The sequence below is a fragment of the Cibotium barometz genome, chromosome 1 (assembly GCF_041138505.1).
Source record: "Cibotium barometz isolate CiBa-2024 chromosome 1, ASM4113850v1, whole genome shotgun sequence".
NCBI lineage: Eukaryota > Viridiplantae > Streptophyta > Polypodiopsida > Cyatheales > Cibotiaceae > Cibotium > Cibotium barometz.
The window spans coordinates 46,704,505-46,726,581 of NC_141046.1; the positions used below are offsets into that span (position 1 = coordinate 46,704,505).

Consider the following 22,077-nt stretch of genomic DNA (forward strand, 5'->3'; position numbering starts at 1 on the left):
TAGGAATAACATGAAAAGTTATAAGCACAGAGATACCGCATACAGCCACACTGCCAGATTCTTTACCACTCCTAGCATTTTCACCCTAGTATTATCAGCAAGTTTATGCGATAGGGAGAGTTAACACAGAAGACAACTTCAAATCAGCATCTTTCATTGTTTTTTCACTCATGACATTTATTGATGCACCTCCATCAATGTATGCATTAGAAATTGTTTGCCCATCAATGATGACATCAATAACAGGAACATCATCCCCCATATCTATGTCTACCTTTTGAGCCATAAGGATCCCATTATCCTTCTTCTTCTTTTTCTTGGACTCTCTTGTGCTAGCTAACTTACCCCATTCCTTCCTGAGTTTTGGAGAGAGTGCCAAAAGTTTTCCAAATGTGATTTGTGCAGTTTTCTCCCTAAGGTCTATTAAAAGGTCATAACTAAGAGATCCTTGTCCAAGAGGAAAATCCGATTGCCAAATTTTCCTCATGACTTTTTCTTCTTCATTTGTTTCTCCTCTTTCTCTTCTTCTTCTTCTTATTCTTCAACACTCTTAGTTCTACGATTCTTTCTTGCCATCAATGGCATCAGGGTTTCTTCTTCTTCTTCTTCTTCTTCTGAACATATTTCTTCCTAAAATGCTACACTTTTATCCTCTCTTTTCCTCAATTTTGGACATTCAGGATGATAGTGTCCCTTTTCTTGACATTCATAGCACGTAACATTGCTTTTATCCCTAGGCTTATCCTCAATACGTGGAGCCTTAGGCAGCCTTCAATTGACTAAGTGTAACTTCAAATCAGCAAATTCTATCATAAGTTGTGCAATATTGTGATCTAGTGGATGGAGCTGGTACTTGAGATGTTGCGGCTACCTCTACTCGAGGTAGTGGAGTTGGCACACTTGTAGAAGGTTGGAACGCAACCTCAATTTGAAGGGCAGTCTCCTTTTTCACAAAGCAATGCGAAGCGCCTCTTTGAAACTACTAGGATTCTTGCTAAGAACTTTTCCACGCAAGCCAAGATCCAAAGCCATGACAAACTTGCTCATTTTAAGGTGCTCCATTGCCAAAGATCCTTTTAAGAAATCTAATCCAGCTGCAATAGTAAAGCATTTAGCGACTCCACTATCCCAAATCTCTCCTTCATTTCCCCAATCAAGTTGTCCCAATCACTCTTGGTATCTTTTAGAAGCCTCATGCTGCCAAGTTAAGGCCACGCCCTCCAAGAAGTCTGAAAGAATTTATGTCCGCTCCTTTGTAGACCAACCTGTTAAGCGGCATGCTCAGTTGAACTCCCAGAGATAACTCCTTGGATCTTATCCTTCCGATCCATGGAACACTGGAATGTTAAACATCTTGCACCAAAAGATGAGTAAAAGCCAAAAAAATTTCTTTCAAAGATGATCTTCCCTTCTTTCAATCAAGCGGGATTGTGAGGTTATGATAAAAGGATTCTAAGCAAAACCTGCCTGCCGTCTCCACCAAAGATGCAACACAAAGTTGGGGGTTTAACTTTGGTCACGTCTCAAACCCAAAGGTTGAAGAAGGGGAGGCGGTCTCGGTGCCAAAGAAAGCAACAGGAACAAAAAATCTCACCCTCTATATCCCTAGATCAAAACAAATACATAGACATCGAAGTGTAGTCCAGAAGAGGAAATAGGAAAGGCTCTTGGGAAGAAGCATTAAGTTGAGCTAAGCGATCAGCTTCAAAAGTGAGGGCAAGTATTTGTTGGAAGAAAATATTTTGGCTCAATATGATGTGAATTGAAGTAAAAGGGGTATATTGATATGGCTCATTTGGACGGATCAGATGGTTGGGCCGCATCATTAAAAAAAAGAAAGAAACCAATAAAAATTCCCAAAGTGAAAAATCTGCTCTAATCAAACAGCTATAACTTTTTATGTGCTACTCAAAACAAAGTCTCAAAAACATCAATGCATAGAGATTGAAAAAACAAAGATTTTGATATAAGTTTCATGAAAATCGGAGAAGCGAGCACAAAGTTATGACTGTTTTAGTGAGAAGTGTCAAAACTGTCCCAAATACACAGTCTGCTCTGATCAGATGACCATAACTTTTTTTTTTTGCTATTCAAAACAAAGCATTGAAAATATCAATGGATAGAGCTTGAAAAAACAAAGATTTTGATATAAGTTTCATAAAAAATAGAGAAGCGAGCACAAAGTTATGACTATTTTAGTGAGAAGTCCCAAGTACACAGTCTGCTTCGATTAGACAGCCATAACTTTTTCTGTGCTACTCAGAACAAAGAACTGAAAACAATAATAAATAGAGCTTGAAAAAATGAATATTTTGGTATAAGTTTCATAAAAAATAGAGAAGGGAGCACAAAGTTATGATTGTTTTAGTGAACAGTACTAAAACTGTCTATACTACCCACCTGCAGAGCTGTGAAGAGAGGCAACGATTTCCCTCACTAGAGAAGTAACTTTCAAGATGCATGGCGGGTTGAGGTCATCCAAGGGAGTAGAGGATCCTCTTATAATAGATCTGGAATCAAGCTACTCATGTGGACACACTAAATAAGCTTTGAAGCGAAGAGGAAAAAGATAGAGAAAGGAAGCAAAAGCTTGATTCATGAAGCAAAAAAAAGACTTCCAATTGGAGAGGACTACAAGAGTAGGAGAGGACTACAAGAGTAGGAGAGCCTAATGCTTAAGGGAGATGGAAAAGCATAGGAGGAGCTGGATACAAGGCTATGGCATAGCTACAAGGAGAAAAAATGAGGTGCTTGAGAGGGAGGAGAGAGGCCTCTTTTATAGAGAAACTCTCACCCTGTTACATTTCTAGCCAGTAAATTCCTTCACCCTTGGTGACATAAGGACATGGGTCACCATCAATTGTCCTTTTGGGCACATTTTGACAAGTGTTCCATCTAAAGATGCTCATGAATCTTTTAAAATTGAAAAAGTAGAGTCCTCTCACATGGAGCCCATAGGAACCCTCTCTTTTCCACATGTCAATATCCTCCATATTCCACTTAGGATTTCTAGAAGGATTCCTCTTGATCCCACACTTCTCCACACTCCTCCACATGCCCTTCATGTGCTTGGCATGTGGTCTCCATATTATTTAAGGATTCCTCTTGATCCCACACTCCTCCACATGCCCTTCATGTGCTTGGCATGTGGTCTCCATATTATTTAAGTATCTTATTGAGTCCATGTAGACATTTGGCCCACCCTAAATACATGACTCATTTCTATCTTCCCAATACAATCCAATAATATTTCCCTCTTAAACCACTCTATCCCCATACCAAGGTATTTATAACTTATACACACGGTATTTACAATGATTCACTCCACTCATAATCACATCCACAATCATTTTAGTAATTATTCTAATTAGTATCAAGCCCATATTTGTTATTACATGAGATAAAGTAGTCGTCATTAAATGATAGACAAGCCGCAACGAGATAAGCCGCCAAAAGCTATCTTCCGCCCTGCCAGCTTCTCCATCACACTTCTCGGTTCCCATGTCTCCATGGCTAGCCTCTCCATCACATTGTGGGCCTTGCAAGATTCTCCCACAAGTTTCCACCTTATTGTTATTCTGAAAAAAAGATATCAATTTTTGTTGTCATAGTACTTCTGCTAAGGGTGCATGGGATATACTTGCCTCTCTGTATTAGATCCGCAATGAAGCTTGAGTTTCCTATCTCCAAAAAAATATTGACTTGGAACATCTGAGTGAGGGTGAATCTATGGATGCATTTTTAACCCATGTCAAGGATCTGAGAGAGTAGTTGATCAATATTAATGAACTCATTCCTGACAGTTAACTTATCTCTAGAGTTCTCAATGGCCTGCCTGAATCATATCAGGGATTTTCTACCACTCTCCGCCTCCTGACAAAGAGGAATTTAGATTGCTTCCTCCCACTATGGCAAAGGGAAATCTGGGGCTCCTTCTCGTGCTAATCCTAAGGGTAGGGCACCGACCCATTAAGATTCTTCTAATTCCGAAGGGGAGAAATCTGAGAAGAAGAGATGCAACTATTGTGGGAAACTTGGTCATGTCATTGAGGACTGCTGGAAGCAGAAAAAGAGCGAAGAGAAAAAGAAGTAGCAAGGTCTTGCTCTGCCACCATAGTTGACAATGCAAAGGAAGCCAATTTCACACATGATGGCTATGCTCTAACTGCCACAGGCAGTGATTTGCATCCTTTTCCCTTATCAAATGCTGATTGGTACCTCAAATCTGAAGCATTGTCAGTTGGTGCTATGTTGACATTAATCCTGGTGATGATCAATTCTTAGATGATTATGCTTCTAGCACTTGTCACCTGAGTTATCTCTATGGCAATTGCATTTGAGGGGAGACATAAGTTGTGAATTGCTATTATTAGTGATGTATGTGGTCACTTATGCATTTGACCCCTCAGTTGTGCTATGTCTTAGAGACATAGCTATATATGCAGTGATGTTTTACTTACTAAGATGTATTACTTATGCTAAACCAACTCCTTGTTTGAGTTGCCTCACTTTTTGCAGCACATTGACATGGATGCTAATGGAATCAGATTGTTACATTGTCTTCATCTTGGTTGCCTTGTCACTATGCATAATTCATGATTCCTCTACCTCAATTTGTGTGGGATTACAAATCTTTTTTATTTTACCATACTGAGAGGTTGCTTTATACTCTCATGGTGTATTCCCTACTGCCCCCAATTGATAGATTGCTACATCAACATTTTTAGTCGGGTTTACTAAAACAACCATTTCCATTTTGTTGATTCCACCTTGTCGGCTTGTCCATTGACATAGCTCTGAATCACTCGTTCTACTGCTGACAATCAACAGATTTAGCAATCCAACTTTCCCATATTTCTCTAATGCCATGGGTGATGCATTAGTTAAAGAGGATGCAAGCATTGTGCTCTCCCACCATCTCTGTGAGACAACAATGGGACATGCACTGCCTCTAATCATGCATCTTCTTTTACGGATTTCACCCTTGTTGCTATCGCATTACATGAGAAGCCACCTTCTCTTTTTGATGCATTGGAAGATGATCATTGGGTTGTAGTCATGCATTCAGCCTTATGCTAACATTCAACAGAAATTGGCCTTGATGATTTACGCGTGACGTTACAACATGCATTGTCCTGAAATTCAATATGCAGTGTCACAATTGAGTAGATTTCAGCATTCCCCTAACTTCGGCATTGGCAAGTAGTGAAGTATAAATGTATTTTTTTTATGTTTGTCCACCTACACTAATAGCTATTGGGCATGGATTTATGACACTATGGTGTCAAACAGTGGTAATTGTTTCCTATAGTAACCACTTCAGGTTGTGAAGCTGAGTACATGCGTAGAATGTGTATGGCTATGGGCAGATCTTGGTATTAGATAGCTGTCTTTTACCACCATTTTTCACTGACAGTCAAAGCGTGTATGTGGTTGCGCGGACTCTAGTTTTTATTACGCGGACTCAACACAATCATGTGTTATATCATTATGTCAGGAAAGGCTCCATGCAGGAGAGACTTCCTTGACCTATGTGTCTACACAAGCCATGGTAGCAGATGGGCTTACCTAGTTACTTTTCAGAGTCGTCTGCTACATCCTGTACACGTTCACGCCATTAACTTTAGGGGGTTTTGTTAGCCTAGAAGTCTCTAGTGTGAATAGTTGTGTGCAGGCAAGGGTTTTTTCCTTGTGTGAACACACTCTTGTGTGTTAGCCACATCATCCCTAGGGCTAGGGCTTCTATTTGTGCTCTTGTACTGCACTCATTTCATATCATTGTCATCGAGTACTTTTTAGCATCGAGCTTTGTCTCTCTTGCTCTCTGAGCTTCCCTGTCACTATGTGTGCGTGTGTTTGTGTGAGTGTGCAGAGCATCTTCTCCCCTATCCAACAGGTGGAATCTGTATAAAACATTTTAACTAATGAGAAATCACATAATCCCATTCTCACAATAGAGTTTGAGTCTTCTTGCTCTTGTGATTGAAGTTTCTTGTATGCTTTTCTCTTCTTCTTGGTTACATGTAGGCTTAGGGATTGTGTGGGTGAGTGATGGTATTAATGTATGCTCTCTTCTCCCTTTCTCCTTCTCTTGTCTACTCTCTCATGTTTTCACTCTCACAGTGGCATTGAAGTAGAGTTGGGATTTGCATAGCTCTCTCTCTCTCTCTCTCTCTCTCTCTCTCTCTCTTTGCTCCCCACCCATTTGCAAAGCTCCTTTGGGGTGACAGCAGCAAAGGAGCCAAGATTAAGGACCCTAGCTCTCCATAAGAGAGTTCCTCTACAAAGAGTGGCTTGAGGTACAAATCAGTATGACCCTTACATTCTCCTCTCCTTCTTTCTATGTTGTAAAAAGCTTGAGTATTCTCTCCTGTGATGAACAGTGTTGTTTAATCCCTTACAATAGAGATTTAATGCAATGGCATTTAATCTTGATTAAGTATCCAAAACTTAAAATTTTTAAATTTATTAATTGTTGAAAATACCATCTTTTGGAGTCCCTTACAATAGAGCTTTAGTGCAATGACAAGTGCATTGAATCTTGATTAGTCATTCGAAACCCAAATTTTTTAAAATTTTAAATTGTTGAAAATACCATGATCTTTTGGAGTGCTGAAATACCCTATTTTGGAGTGGATGATTGGGACATCAAATCAAGGGGAAATTGTAAAATGGTGATATATAAGTGTTTAGATACTCTCCAATGTGAAGAATGAACCCGGAATGTTCAAAAATCTCAAAGTAATTAGGATTAATTACTCTACTAAGCAAGGTAGTTTACTATCATAAAACTAGAGAATGATGTTTGAAGTGCTATGTGATGCTTACAAAGCTAGGGTTGATGTAGATGCTACCCAAAGTCATCATTTGCAATAGAAATGCTCACAACTCTTGATTTAAGATGATTTGTGAGATTGGAAACAAGAGGGAAAAAATAGAATTAGTGCTAATTGGTGCTACCCTCATAAATAAAAGGGAGCTAAAGGGAATTCATCTTTGTCTCTTCATTTTTTGAGAAATATACTGAGATGAAGAAAGTAGTTTTATTGTGCTCTTGTTCTCCTTTTCAAGCCTTTCCCAAGGTGTATAGGCTTATGCATTGGAAATGGCTAGTTTTTAGGAATGAATGAATAGTTGTGTCAATCACCTCCAAGCATGCTTAGTTAGATGGCTATTGTCTTTGGCAACAACAATTTTATGAGGTGGTCTCTAGAGTAGATAGATATTCATATCAATAACCCCTATAAGGTGCCCGACTCCATAATCCCTACACAGTGGATAAAATTTTCATAATCTTACCTTTTTGAGGCACTTTGTTGCCTCCACAACCAAGATACTTCATTATCTTTCTTGATGTATACTGTGCAACCACCTTCACACGACGATGCACTTGCCTATTTTGTACTTCATGTGGTATAAGAAGACACTGCTATTCTGAGCTTGTCTGCATAATAGATGTTAGCTATGTTGAGGAGGGAAAATTGGAGGAAACAAAGGACTGCTAGGATTGCTTGGAAAACAGGTGTTAGCTACTAGAAGAGTATTTTATTGAGGGAAAATTAGAGGAATCATCATAGTTGTGTGGCATCTCAGTCAACTGAGCATCTACCGGTGGCCATCTCATATGGCATCATAGCAAGAAGAATCAATGCATAGTCTTGAAAGTCTAGTGTCATTTGCCCCTCTCTCTCTCTCTCTCTCTCTCTCTCTCTCTCTCTCTCTCTCTCTGTGCATGCATTGAAGTTCCCCACATCCAATGCTAAAAGCCAAGTCTTGAAGTTAAAAAAACAAAGGTGTAGAGGTTTTAGAAGCTGTTTAGATTTTGACATGCGGTTTGTTGCTCTGGTGGTATCTGAACTATAGTTCAGCATAGTTGTCAGGTATGATACCGTATTGTCCGTAGGATATGATACCGTACGGGAAAATATGGTATAATATTAAAAAAATTCTTATCGTACGTTCTTTAAAAAAAAACTTACAAACTTTAATATTTTCAATTTCAAAAAAGAAGACAAGTTGTCCCATGACTCAAAACCAAAATTCCATTAAAGCCAAGTTGAAAACATACATAGATGTTAGGCTAAAGCCTAAGTCATACAATGTGAGGCGCTCTAGGCGCATGTAGCCGTAGTAATAAGTACAAAAAGTGGTACACAAAAAAGGGAGGCTAGAGGATTGGGACTAGAATCTAGATGGAGAAGTGATCACTATCAAAATCAGAGCTCTCGCTAGGATCATCTCCATCAGAAGAGTGCCTATTTTGGAGCGCTTGCAGAAGTCACCCTCGCTAAGGATGTTGCCCTTGTCATCAAACTCGGGCTCTCTAAGCTCCGACAAGGCAATCGGAGCGTCCTCATTTGCAAGAGTGGAGGAAGAACTACCGGAACCTCATTGTGTGTTTTAAAAAATTACTTATAAACTTAGGTATTTCCAATTTCGAGATATGGAGTATTTTAAAATGGAGGGAAGCATCATAGTACCGAGGAAAGCTCAAACAGCCATAGACAAGCAAAAACAAGACCATTACTCCAAAAAAATAATAATTTTCTGGAGTAAAAAAATTCAAACTTTTTTTGTTCTCGAAAAAATCCGTACAAGTCTATATGGTATCGTATTCTGTAGTACGATATGCGGTCGTACATCGTACGGAGACAACTATGGTTCAAAGTACCAATGGTAAAATACCACCAGCGTGGAAACAGCTCCTATGTCATGGGAATCCTGTTTGCAGTTTGATGTGCATCTAGTTTTTCCACCACCTGTTACATTACTAGCATACATTTCTTTAGCTCTGCATTTTCTTGCTAACTAGCTTTGCATTTTAATAGTCAATTCTGTTTTTGCACCTACAAGATCCTGTTAGAGTTTCTCCCTGATCTTTTTCAAAAGATGTAAGGTCAAAATTTTGATTCATTTACCTCTTAAACTTGCTCATTGATAACCCTATGCGTTGTTAATTTGTTCTCACGCAGAAGCTTCTTCATTCTTGTCTTGAAAGCTTTCATGATTGGAGAGAGATGATGATACTTTTATTAACCTCTTCAGGAGGCCAAATACGACCTGTGGGATGAGTGCAAGCCAATACATAGTGAGGGATTGAGAGAAGAAATCGAAAATAGAGAGAAAAAAAATGACAAACCCCCAACTTAGGCTGTATGTTTTTTGAACTTACAATTTTTATATATTTTCTTGATGCACCACCAGTTTTTCCACTATTGTTTTGAGCTGAAACATATACATGGGCATATGCCAAACAGTGTCCATAGGTCCCAACATAAGTGCACACCATCAGTAGGGATGGAAGCAACATCCTAAAGACATCCTCTATGTTACTACTTGTCATTTTATCGTGCACAGTATGCCTCAGCCTTTTTTGAGGCCTTCATAAGTTTTATGATTGCACTGAAGTCTCAAAATTGATCATATCAATAATGTCAATTTGTAATATACTTCTGACTAAGTTATCAATATGCTTTGTACAGTTTTTTGGGTTGCATCTCTAGGTCTCAGAATTGTTGCTGATTTCTCTTGTTCTGCATCTGCTGACCACACTTTGCTCCAGGAAAAAAATCTTAAATCACAGAATTGCGCCTATTGTACCCTAGTGTCTGTACACTCAATAACCCTGTGCCATTATCAATTAGGGCTCTTGATGGCCTGCATCTCTTCTAGATCAACCTGTAGATGCTTTAGTAATCATGACACACTGTTATCATATTATAGTAGTGATGTGTGTGAACACACTTAGGACCGCCGGGGCACTTTTTCCCTCACTAGGAGGTTTTTTCCCCTGTGCATTGTATATACGCCCATTATCTTCTAGGGCTTGTTATCTTTCATTTTTGGCACTCATAATACACTACTGTGTTGTGCTCAAGCTTCCTCATCTTCTTGAAGTTGTGTGTGCATTCCTGCAACCCTAATTCCAACAATTGGTATCAGAGCAGGCTTCCTCCTCCCGGGCAGCATCACCGGCACCTGCCGCTTCATCTCCTCCGATTGCGACGAGGTTTCACGAGCGACTGCAGGTTAGTATATGCCGTGGGAGAGCCCCTAGGGCTTGGTCATTTCAGAATTTTGATCTGGGGTCATTTCGCCCTCCGTTTTTGCATTCCAAGTACTGCGCAGGCAAAATCGTCCTACTGTGCAGATTTTCTGTCAAGATTAAAATCTGCAGGACAGGTGCCCATTCGTCTGTTTTGGGCTGTGCTACATAGCACAGGTCAATTTTATACAGGTTTTCCTCTTACAGACAGCATTTACATCTAGTAGTACAGTCATTGGCCATGGCTGACAACAATGATGTATTCCGCATGTTGGCTGCTGAGGATAAGTTGGATGGCACCAACTATCCATTGTGGGCATATATGATGCGACATGTATTGGTAGCAAAGGGGTTATGGAACATTGTGCAGGGTATTGATGCACGTCCTATTGTGGCTGGGAATGCTGCAAACACATCAGAAACAGGTACTGTTGATGATGGTGCAGGCACAAGTGCTGTAGCAGCTGTTCGAGAACCACCACTTTCAGCAGAGCAGATTCGTTGGGATGGTAGAGATGCGCAGGCTCATGCCTTGATTGCGCTGTCTGTCAAACGTACCATTATCCCACATATTCGCTCCTGCAGGACTTCTAAGGATGCTTGGGATGTACTTGCCACATTGTATCAGGCAAGAAATGAGGCTCGTGTTGCTTACCTCCGAAAACAGTTGGAGAGTGAGCATATGAACGAAGGTGATTCTATGGATAGCTTTTTGACAAAGATCAAGGATTTCAAAGAGCAGCTCATTTCTGCAGATGAAATCCTGTCAGACAGTTCTCTTGTGCAGACTGTTTTGAATGGTCTACCAGATTCTTATCAGGGTTTTGCTTCCACTCTTCGCTTGATGATGAAAGGCAATCCCAATGCCTTATCATTTGAGGAGTTAGTTTCTGTTTTGCTGCAAGAAGACCAGTCAAGGCAAAACAGGAATATTATGCGTGTCGCAGATCAAGCTTTCGTTGCTAGTCAGAGAAGCGGGAAAGGTAAAGCTGGCTTTTCTTCTAGTAAGCAGAAATCTGCAAATGCTGCGCAACCAAAGAAGGAAGACAAAGATGAGAAGAAGGGTGACAAACAGAAGACATTTTGCAAGTACTGTAAGGGAAATGATCATGTCATCAAAGCGTGTCCTAAGCTGGCTGCGAAAGAGGCTAAGAAGAAAGAGGCTGGTATGGCTGTTGCAGATGCCTCTCCTTCTAACAATGAATCTGCTAATGTTGTGCTAGATACAGAATGGGCATTCAATGCGCAGTGCAGTTATGACCCATCTTTGCATGACACATGTATGTCTGCAGTAGATTCAGATGTATGGTACTTTGACAGTGGTGCCACTAAGCATATCACCTCGCAGCGCAGTTTATTCACTTTCCTTGAGTCTGCTCCCACAGGGAATACTGTCACTTGTGCCAATAACTCCTCTTATCCCGTTAAAGGAGTTGGACAGATTGTGCTGAATGTTGCAAATGGCAACACCTTTACACTTTTTGATGCATTGTATGTGCCAGGGATCAAAAAGAATCTGCTGTCAGTCTCCGCATTTGCCAAAACAGGTTTGGTTGTAAAATTTGTGGATGACAGATGTACTGTTCATGATCTCTCTTGTGGTGACATCATTGTAGCATCTGGTTCACTATGTCGAGGGCTGTATAAGCTCAATATGGATGGCAAATGTGTAGAGGATTCAGCATGTGCTATTATGGATACGCAGGCTATTTCAGATGCAAAACTGTGGCATGCACGTTTTGGTCATCTGAATTTTGCAAGTTTGCTGCGCCTGCAGAAATCTGAAATGGTGTCTTCTTTGCCTAAGCTTGAGGCACCTGTCAAGCATGTTTGTGAGGGCTGCATATTGGGTAAAATGCAGCGTGCTTCCTTTCCCAAAGATGGATCAGTGAGAGCTGAACGCAGATTGCAGCTTGTTCACAGTGATGTTTGTGGTCCCATGCAAACTCCATCATTTGGAAACTACCTTTACTTCGTGACTTTCATTGATGATTTTACCAGGCATGCATGGGTATATCCTTTGAAGGTAAAGTCCGAAGTGTTTTTGTGCTTCAAACAGTTTTTGGTTATGGCTGAAAATGTGTCAGAAAGTAAGATGGGCACCCTCCGTTCAGATCGAGGGGGGGAGTATATGTCTTCAGAATTTAATGCATTTCTGGCTGAGCGTGGGATAAAACACCAATGTACAGTGCCGTATACACCACAGCAAAATGGTGTGGCTGAGAGAAAAAACAGGTCTCTCATGGAAATGGCAAGATGTATGGTTAAGAGTCAAAGTCTACCACATGGTTTTTGGCTTGAGGCTGTCATGTGTGCCACTTATGTACTAAACAGGTGTCCCACCAAAGCATTACAGGTTGTCACTCCATATGAGGCTTGGCATGGCCGCAAGCCATCTGTTGGCCATTTACGTGTTTTTGGTTGCCTGGCATATGCATTAGTGCCTGTGCAACATCGCAGAAAATTGGATGACAAAGCTGTCAAATGTATTTTTGTTGGATATAGTGCTGAGAGCAAAGGCTATCGTTTGTATCATCCACAGACAAAGCGCATTTTGGTTAGCCGTGATGTTGTATTTGTGGAAGATGCTGTTCAGCCCTTGGTTTCATGTACTAAGGAGACAGATATCAGCTCACGTGATGTCTATGATACATTGTTGCCTCTTTTCAGTGGTGCACAGTCAAGTGCAATACCTCATGAGGCAGTTTTTCAGCCTATGCAGGTTTTAAATGATGGCACAGATCAGCCTATATCTGATGCAGATGTGCATGATGCACTTGAGGATGAGAGACAAGAGATTGAGGGCTCTAGGAATATGCCTAGATGGCTGGTGCAGACTTTGCGTGACAGCAAGTTGGATGCCCCTTTGTCTAGTCGCACTCGTTCTGGCTCTCATGGTGCCTCTTATGCGTCAGATTGTTATGCATTGGCTGTTTCTAGTATGTGCGATGAAAGTGAGCCTGTTTCATTTGATGAGGCACAAAGTTCAGAAAATTGGATGGCTGCTATGCAAGCAGAATACGATGCTATTATGAAGAATGGTACATGGTCTTTATGTGACTTGCCCCCTGGCAAGAAGGCCATTGGCACTAAGTGGGTATACAAATTGAAGCGTAAGCCTGATGGCACAGTGGATCGCCATAAGGCTAGGCTTGTTGCAAAAGGTTATGCTCAAGAGAAGGGCATTGATTTTGATGAGACTTTTGCTCCCACATGTCGTATGACCACTGTTCGTAGCATCTGTGCATTAGCAGCTCATAATGGTTGGAATGTACATCAGCTGGACATAAAGACTGCGTTCTTAAATGGAGATTTGCATGAGGAGGTGTATGTATCGCAGCCTCGTGGTTTTGTTCAAAGAGGGCAGGAAAACAAAGTGTGCAGGTTAAAAAAGGCTTTATATGGTTTAAAGCAAGCTCCACGAGCTTGGTATGAAAAAATACATGCATATTTGACTGCACATGGGTTTCAGAATAGTCCAACAGAAAGCACTTTGTATGCTAAACGTGTGGATGGTGTACATCTAATCATTGCTCTCTATGTCGATGACATGCTGCTCACAGGACCAAATGAGAGTCATATTGCTGATTTTAAGGCTGATTTGAATGCCTCTTTTGAGATGTCAGATTTGGGGCATTTGCATTATTATTTGGGGATACAATTTAAGCAGTGTGATGGAGGTATTGCTTTGTGTCAGACAAAGTATATTGAAACATTGTTGCGGAGATTTGGCCTTGAAGACTGCAAGCCTATTGCTACTCCAATGGAGACAGGTTTGAAGTTGAGTCTTCATGATGCTGGAGATCACTTTGATGTCACACTCTATCAGACAGCTGTTGGTTGCCTCATTTATGTATGCATTACGAGGCCAGACATTCAGTTTGCAGTCTCACAGGTGAGCAGATTTATGCATAGCCCAGGCATTAAGCATTGGCAGGCAGTGAAGCGTATCTTTCGCTATTTGAGTGGTACTCGGCATCTTGGGTTGTTTTATCCCAAGGGGGGATCATTGCCGCCAGATTTACATGCTTTTTCAGATTCTGACTGGGCTGGTTGTTATGACACACGCGTGTCCACGAGTGGTTTTTGCTTCATGCTTGGAAGCTCATGCATATCATGGTTGAGCAAGAAGCAGCCTACTGTGGCCACTTCTAGTTGTGAAGCTGAGTACAGGGCAGCTTTCACAGCTACGGTTGAGTGTGTGTGGCTCAGACGCCTTATGGCTGATTTGGGTGTTGGGCAGCCATCTGCCACCACCATCTTCACTGACAGTCAGAGCGCATTGGCAGTTGCGCGGAACCCAGTGTTCCATGCTCGTACGAAGCACATTGAGGTGCACTACCATTATGTCAGGGAGAGACTCTCTGCAGGAGAGATCAGTTTGGCTTATGTGCCAACACAGGATAACCTTGCAGACCTTTTCACAAAGGCTCTGCCTCGTGAGAAGTTCGAAGCTTTTCGCAAAGCTTTGGGCTTACTCCCTTTTGTGGATTCGTCCACATAGCTAGACACTTCCCTATACATGAGTGCTAGCTCTTGTTCACCGCATCACTCCAGGGGGGATTTGTTATCATATTATAGTAGTGATGTGTGTGAACACACTTAGGACCGCCGGGGCACTTTTTCCCTCACTAGGAGGTTTTTTCCCCTGTGCATTGTATATACGCCCATTATCTTCTAGGGCTTGTTATCTTTCATTTTTGGCACTCATAATACACTACTGTGTTGTGCTCAAGCTTCCTCATCTTCTTGAAGTTGTGTGTGCATTCCTGCAACCCTAATTCCAACACACACATGCACCTGATGGCTGATGCACGTGACAAAGCAGTATACATGACTTGAGGTCGTCCAATACATACATACATACCAAGTATGGATGGTCAATACCAAGTATGGATGATTCCACAGAAATGGCTGTAACGAATACAAAGTGTCCCACTTTGGCAGCTGTCTCTCGTATCTGCAAATGTGGATAGTCAGGCACTCCACTTGCTCTGGCCTGTTGGAAGCCCATCTAGTATATATGTTCACTGGTATGACTTTAGCATGCCTTCTGGATCTCAAGGCTGCTGCAGGTGTAGCACTTTCCGCCCCTGCTAGAACTCCTATCCAGATGCTCCAAGGTCTACACATATCCATCTCAGGCTATCCTGCAAAGACTGTTCTTCAAGGCTTGGGAGCGCATTCACTCCTCACATACCCACTATAGGACCTGCATCTTGCAATCAGGATACTTCATGGTCAGGTGATGCCACAGTTTGCTATAAAATTCAACCGAATGTTTCCATGGCTGCTTCACTGCTCACGTATCTACTCCCATTGCCTCCAGTCAGGATGTGCCAGGGGCAGATGATGCCACAGTTCGCTATAAAATCCAACCAAATGTTTCTATATGCTACTTCACTGCTCACACATTTACTCTCATTGCCTCCAAAATCTTATAGTCCCCCCACATTTGAGCATCTGCATAAATATTGAGCATTGACACAAATGCAGCATCACAATTCTCATCCAGCCTTACCACACTTTCGAAGGCCTGTCTGCCAAGCTCCACATTACCCCATTTCTGACAAGCACCCAACATGGTACTCCATGACACAAGATCGGGTTGAAAAGGCATCTTCCCCACTATTGCTTCGGCTTCATCGAGTTGACCTGCACGGCCAAGAAGATCCACCATGCAATTGTGGTGCTTAATGAATGGTACTATGCAATACTCCTTGTTCATAGCCTCAAAGTATTTCCTGCCCTCGTCCACAAGCCCCACATGACTGCAAACTGTAAGAATGCTAAGAAATGTGACTACATTTGGCTGCACACCTTCATCTTTCATTTTCTGAAAAGAATATAAAACAATGTCACTCTGCCCATGGCGGGCATATCCTGTCATCAATGCAGTCCATCTCACAAGGTCCCCTGAAGGCATGGTATCAAACACCTGCTGAGCATCCTGCATGCTCCCACATTTGCCATACATGTCAATGAGAGCAGATAACAAAACTGTAGCAGTAGCCTCGTGTACTCTGGCAGCATGCATTTGAGCATGAAACTTCTTTCCAGTTTTGAAGGATGCAGTATTGCCACATGCTTTCAAAATGCCAATGTAAGTCACTGTGTCAGGTAACAGACCTTGCTCTTGCATTTGAGCATAAAGTACGAGAGCTTTCTCACTTTCTCCTTGCTCTGCAAAGCCACAAATTGCAGCATTCCATGAGACTAGATTCGGAGAGACTCCCTCCAGCGCCATCTGTTCTAAACAGGTCAGTGCTTCATCACCAAGCCCGTGTTCTGCGTAGCCTGCAAGCAGTGCAGTCCATGAGATTACATCTCTGACCAGCAGCTTTTCAAGTGCTTTCCGTGCATCTACAGGTGAGCCACATTTTGAATACATATCTACCAATGTGTTTCCAACAAAAGGGTCTCTCTCAAGTCCCTTCTTGACAATTTCTACATGCAGTTCTTGACCCCTCTCCATGCATTTGACGATCCCGCACGCCTGCAAGCTGTTATGGAATGTAGCAGAATTTGGGCACATGCCATCCAGCTGCATTTCTTCCAAACACTGAAGTACCTCCTCACCAAGTTCATGTTCAGCATATCCTGACATAATGGCATTCCAAGAGAGAACGTCACAAGCCAGAAATCTATCAAACACTTTCCATGCGTCTGCAAAAAACCCACATTTTGCATACATGTCTACAAGTGCATTGCCGACATAAGACTCTCTTTCAAACCCATGTTTGGTAATATCAGCATGTGTTGCTTTGCCCTTGTCTATGGATTTTAAATCTCCACAAACTTTCAAGCTATAAACGAGTACCACAGCATCTGGACATGCTCCCTCTCGCTGCATTTGTTCCAGAAAACTCAATGCTTCCTTGCCCAGCCCGCTCTCCCAATACCCTGCAATCAATGCAGTCCATGATACTGCATCTCGCACTTGCAGCCCATCAAACACCTCGGACGCTTTTGCAAGTGAACCACATTTAGCAAATGTGTCCACCAATGTGTTGCCGATCAAAGAGTCTCCTTCAAGTCCCACTTTGACAATTTCCAAATGCATTTCTTCAGCCTTGTCTATGGCTCTGGTGCTGCCACAAGCTTTCAAGCTCCAAACAAAGCTGAGAGCATTCATTGGCACACCTTCCAACCGCATTTGTTCAAAACAAACAAAAGCGTCCTTCCCAAGCCCATGTTCAACATACCCTCCTATCAGTAAGTTCCATGATATTACATCTTGGACTGGTAGCTCATCAAACACTTCCTGTGCTTCTACCCATGATCCGCATTTGGCATACATATACACCAAAGTGTTTCCAACAAAAGGATCTCCTTCAAATCCCTCTCTAGCGACACCTGCATGCAATTCCCGTCCCTCATCTATGGCACCTAGACTACTGCAGGCTTTCAAGCTGCAAACAAATGTAGCAGTATTTAGAGGCACACCTTCGGCCTGCATCTCTTCCAAACAAATCAGTGCTTCCTTGCCAAATTGGTTTTCCATGTACCCTGCAATTAATGCAGTCCATGAGACTGCATCTTGAACGGGCAGCTCATCAAACACTTCCTGGCATTCCACAAGTGAATTGCATTTAGCATACATATCAACGAGAGTATTCCCAACAAAAGTTAGTCTCTCAAATCCCTCTTTGGCAATCTCACTGTGCAACTCTTGGCCTCTATTTAAGGCTCCTATACTCCCACAGGCTTTTAAGCTGCAAATAAAGGTGACAGCATCTGGCTGCACAGCCATGAGTTGCATCTTGTCTAAGCAACTCAGTGCTTCCTCAGCAAACCCATGGTCAGAAAGCCCTGCAATTAGGGTGTTCCAAGAGACTATGTCTTGAAATGGCATATCATCAAACATCTCATATGCTTCTACAAGGGAGCCACATTTGATATACATATCCACCAAAGAGTTGTCAACCAGAAAATCTGTTTCGAATCCTTCTTTTACAATCTCGGCATGTATTTGCTTACCCATGTCTATGGCTGCTAGGCTGCCACAAGCTTTCAAGATGCAAACATATGTTACACTATTTGGAGACACATCCTCCAATTGCATCTGTTTCAAACAGTTCAATGCATTTTTGGCAAGCCCATGTTCAACATACCCTTCAATCAGGGCCGTCCATGTGATTACATCTCGAACCAGCAGCTTGTCCGACACCGCCTGGGCTTCTACAAGTGACCCACATTTGGCATACATATCCACCAAAGTGCTGCAAATATAAGGATCTCTTTCTACTCCCTTTATAAGAATCTCGCCATGTATTTCTCTACCTTGGTCAATGAATCGTACATTGCCACAAGCTTTCAAACTGCAAACGGACGTGACCACACTAGGAAACACGCCCTCTTGCTGCATCTGTTTCAAACAGACAAGTGCTTCCTCCCCATACCCGTGTTCAGCATACCCTGCAATCAGTGTGTTCCAAGCAACTGCATCTCGGGCTGGCAGTTTGTCGAACACATCTTGTGCTTCTGTAAGTGCCCCACATTTGGCATACACATCCACTAAGGTGCTGCCGACAAAAAGATCTCTTTCAAGTCCCCCTTTGGCAATCTCCATGTGCATTCCGTGGCATCGTTCCACACATTTCAGCCTAGTGCAGGCTCTCAGAAGGGCAAGAAAGGTAAACCTGCTGGGATGTACACGATCTTCTCGCATATTTTGAAGCACATCAAACGCATGATGGGCATCCCCACAGTCAATATAACCATCCATAAGAGAAGTCCAAGAATACTCATTGCACTGAGCCAGCCTGTGGAAGACTTGCTGGGCATCCGGCATGCTGCCACATTCTACAAACAACGGGACGAGGTAATTCCCAAGTTCTTCATGAGCATCTAGTCCATTTTTGCAAATGTGCAGGGTAACTTGCCTGGCATGCCCTAAATTTTTCTCTTTTTTGCACTTCTTCAACATGTCTATAAAATCCTCAATCAAAGGCACCACAATCGTACTTTGTATTGAAGCAGCACATGCCTCCTCTATGCTCAGCTGTTTCCAATAGATATTCTGCCCAAGACCTTGTGGTGGTGAGGGTACATCGAATTGTAATGTAGAATCTAATACGGGCATGCACTTGTGTTTGTGTCCGCCCAACTCCTCCTCCAGAGCAAGGCATGGAGAGATTGACCACATGTGGCCACTGCATGCTTTCATCTTGTGATCATCACCCTGCTTCCTCACACATCCTTAGCCATGTCCATGCAACTCCTTGAAATTTCCTTTAAGTTAAAGCTAGCTATATTGAGATCAATATACTAGTTGATGACCTTTAATTGGGTCGTATTAGTTATGATCAGACAAATCAGAAAAAATTACTACGCAGAATCATTTGAAAGGCACTTACCCTGCTCTCCTCTCTCTCTCTCTCTCTCTCTGTGTATGCAAGCGGGCGGGCGCGCGCTTTGCATCGATTCTCGCCGTGGCTGAGTCTCGTACTCATTTTTATGTGGCCGCAAAATTTTAAAATTCCAATAAAAATTTGCACTAAAATAATTTTTTGGGTTTTTTTGGTCACCAAACCTGTCAATTTTGAAAAGCACGGGCGCCCCTCAAAAGTCAAGCCTGATTATGGGTCATACGATCAAATAAAGGGTTTAATCCATTAATAAATAGAGAATATTCTTGGTACGAAAAAAGAGGAAACCAAACTTAAATGAACTTACTAAGTTGCTACTGGTCAAAATTTTAAAAAAACTTCTCATAGAAGTAACAACAAAAAAAGATGAATTTCTTATATAAATCTTCATCTCTGTCGTGGCTCTCTCTCTCTCTCTCTCTCTCTCTCTCTCTCTCTCTCTTTGTTCTGCCTCTCAAACAAGGAAATGAGTCGGATAAGGACGAATCTGCTAAGGAAGAGGCAGTTCACCAAACCTTTTCAAAAGTACCAAAGAATAAGTTAAGTCACTCCTTTGAAAGTGACGACATGAATGCCGTCCTCCTTATAAAATACACCACCATCTTAGATGGAAGGATTAGAGTCAATATCATTACCAAGCAGCGCTGGGAAAAGTAAGGGCAACCACACTACCAGCTTGATAGTAGTAAGTTTGCTAGCTGATGGGACCACAACAAAATCCATGGGGCTATTGTGAAATTTGAGAATCAAGACTTTTGGTCTAAGTTCCGTCGTCGCCACTCTTTTGTGGTGATGAACTTTTCACAACAGACCGCATCCTAGGCAGACCCTTTATGAGAAAGACCTGAATGGTCCATGATTGGGACACAGACCACATCTGCATTCGAAAAAGAAATGAAACCCTTAAAGTTAACTTACGAACATGGAAAACTCATCCTAGGCAGACCCTTTATGAGAAAGACAGACTGCATCCTAGGCAAACCCTTTATGAGAAAGACCTGAATGGTCCATGATTGAGACACAGACCACATCTGCATTCGAAAAAGAAATGAAACCCTTAAAGTTAACTTACGAACATGGAAAACTCATCTTATGTGAGTGGTGGTCCTTTTGCTGAAGACTCAATAACCACCAATAACACCACTGTAACATACCTTCGAGTTTAACCAAGTTATTAAAGAAAATCTTAAGTTTTGGATGCTATAGATTTTAGTAATGAATTCTAGCAGTTTTTCAGCAGTAAAAATTCCAAGTGTAAAAATTAAGTGAAAATTTAATTTTGATTTTTCTATTAGTTAGTATGCTCAAAGGAAGCCTTATTCTTTCTACCATTTAATTTCTCAACCTTAATTCCCTAGGTGGAATTATGGTGGAAATTCCTCTTTTGTCATTAAAAATTAATTCAAATCTTTTTTTTTCTCTCCTTCTTCTTCTTCTCTCATGTTCTCACCAGGAGCTGCCACACAAGCACTCTTGCCCACTAATGGCATCAGTCTACATATAGGAGTTTATGGCTTGACATATCAAAGCCAATGGTCTTCATTTCCTCCCTGAAAAAGATATAGGTTATTCCTTTTTTTATCTTTTTGGGCCCCAAGCTACCATTTCTTGGTCGTGGATATTGCCTTACATTGCTACTGTTGTGCTGTAGTGTTCAACATATATATTGAAGTGATTTCCTTGCCATCTTCTATGACACATCCTGTGCATGTTCTTATTAGGAGGATTTCCATAGTTGAAAGAATGTGCAGCCAATTTTCAGAGTCTTTCGACTCTAGAAGTGAGGCAAAATCCGAGCTCTCCCATTCCTCGTCCAACATGTTTTATGTGATAGGTTTGGCACACGTTAGCTCAATGGTGTTATTGGTGGTTATTGAGTCTTCAACAAAAGGTCCACCACTCATAGGATGAGTTTTCCAACATGTTTTATGACAGGTTTAGCACATGTTTAGCTCAATGGTTGTGATAGTCCCAAATCTAACCATATCTTAATCATACAACTCAATCTAAGAAAACATTAAAACTCACTTAATCATACTATTTTTATATAGCAATACAATCAAATCAACCCTCTCCAATAGCAAAACAAGCATACATGCCATATCCAAGATTCTTATCACATAAGCAAAGAATCATAGAATCTCAAACAAACATTCACATAATATAAATCTCTATCAATTGAAGCCTAGCATCTCATCAATCTCCATATATGTGTCAATCTCAAAGATTCTGTCATCACCATGCTCGACAGCATGGTTAGTCATAATGACCAATACATCCAAGGCACTGTCCTATTCCACCCAACCTCCCCTGTACATTGTGGTCATCCAGGTTCACCTCCATCTCATTCTCGTCGTTCTCCAGTTCTACCCGGAGGGAATAAATCATATTCATAGTCTGACATTCCCTGTCTAAGGACGGTCGACCTTAAATCTTATTCTCATGTCGAGTCTCATCATACACATGCATATCAATCATTCATTCCAAAACAAAGCAATAACAAGTCATTCATTCTCATGTCAAGTCTCTTATTAAGGACAGTCGGCCTTAATCGTATTCTCATGTTGAGTCTCATCATACACATGCATATCAATCATTCATTCCAAAACAAAGCAATCACAAGTCATACATATCATCTTACACTCATCTCTAGTCCAGAAT

The 22,077-nt window shown here is 41.6% G+C and overlaps 1 protein-coding gene across 1 annotated transcript; it reads right to left on the reverse strand.

The window, feature by feature from the left end:
* Positions 1-14,727: 14,727 nt before the first annotated feature.
* LOC147642078 (pentatricopeptide repeat-containing protein At2g39620-like) lies at positions 14,728-19,445 on the reverse strand. The gene is made up of 2 exons (XM_086802646.1): positions 19,405-19,445; positions 14,728-19,229 (listed from the first exon to the last, which is right to left on the reverse strand). The coding sequence occupies exon 2, from the start codon at positions 19,212-19,214 to the stop codon at positions 15,453-15,455; it is 3,762 nt and encodes a 1,253-aa protein (XP_086658772.1). The 5' UTR covers positions 19,215-19,229; positions 19,405-19,445; the 3' UTR covers positions 14,728-15,452.
* Between the last annotated feature and the right edge of the window lie 2,632 nt (positions 19,446-22,077).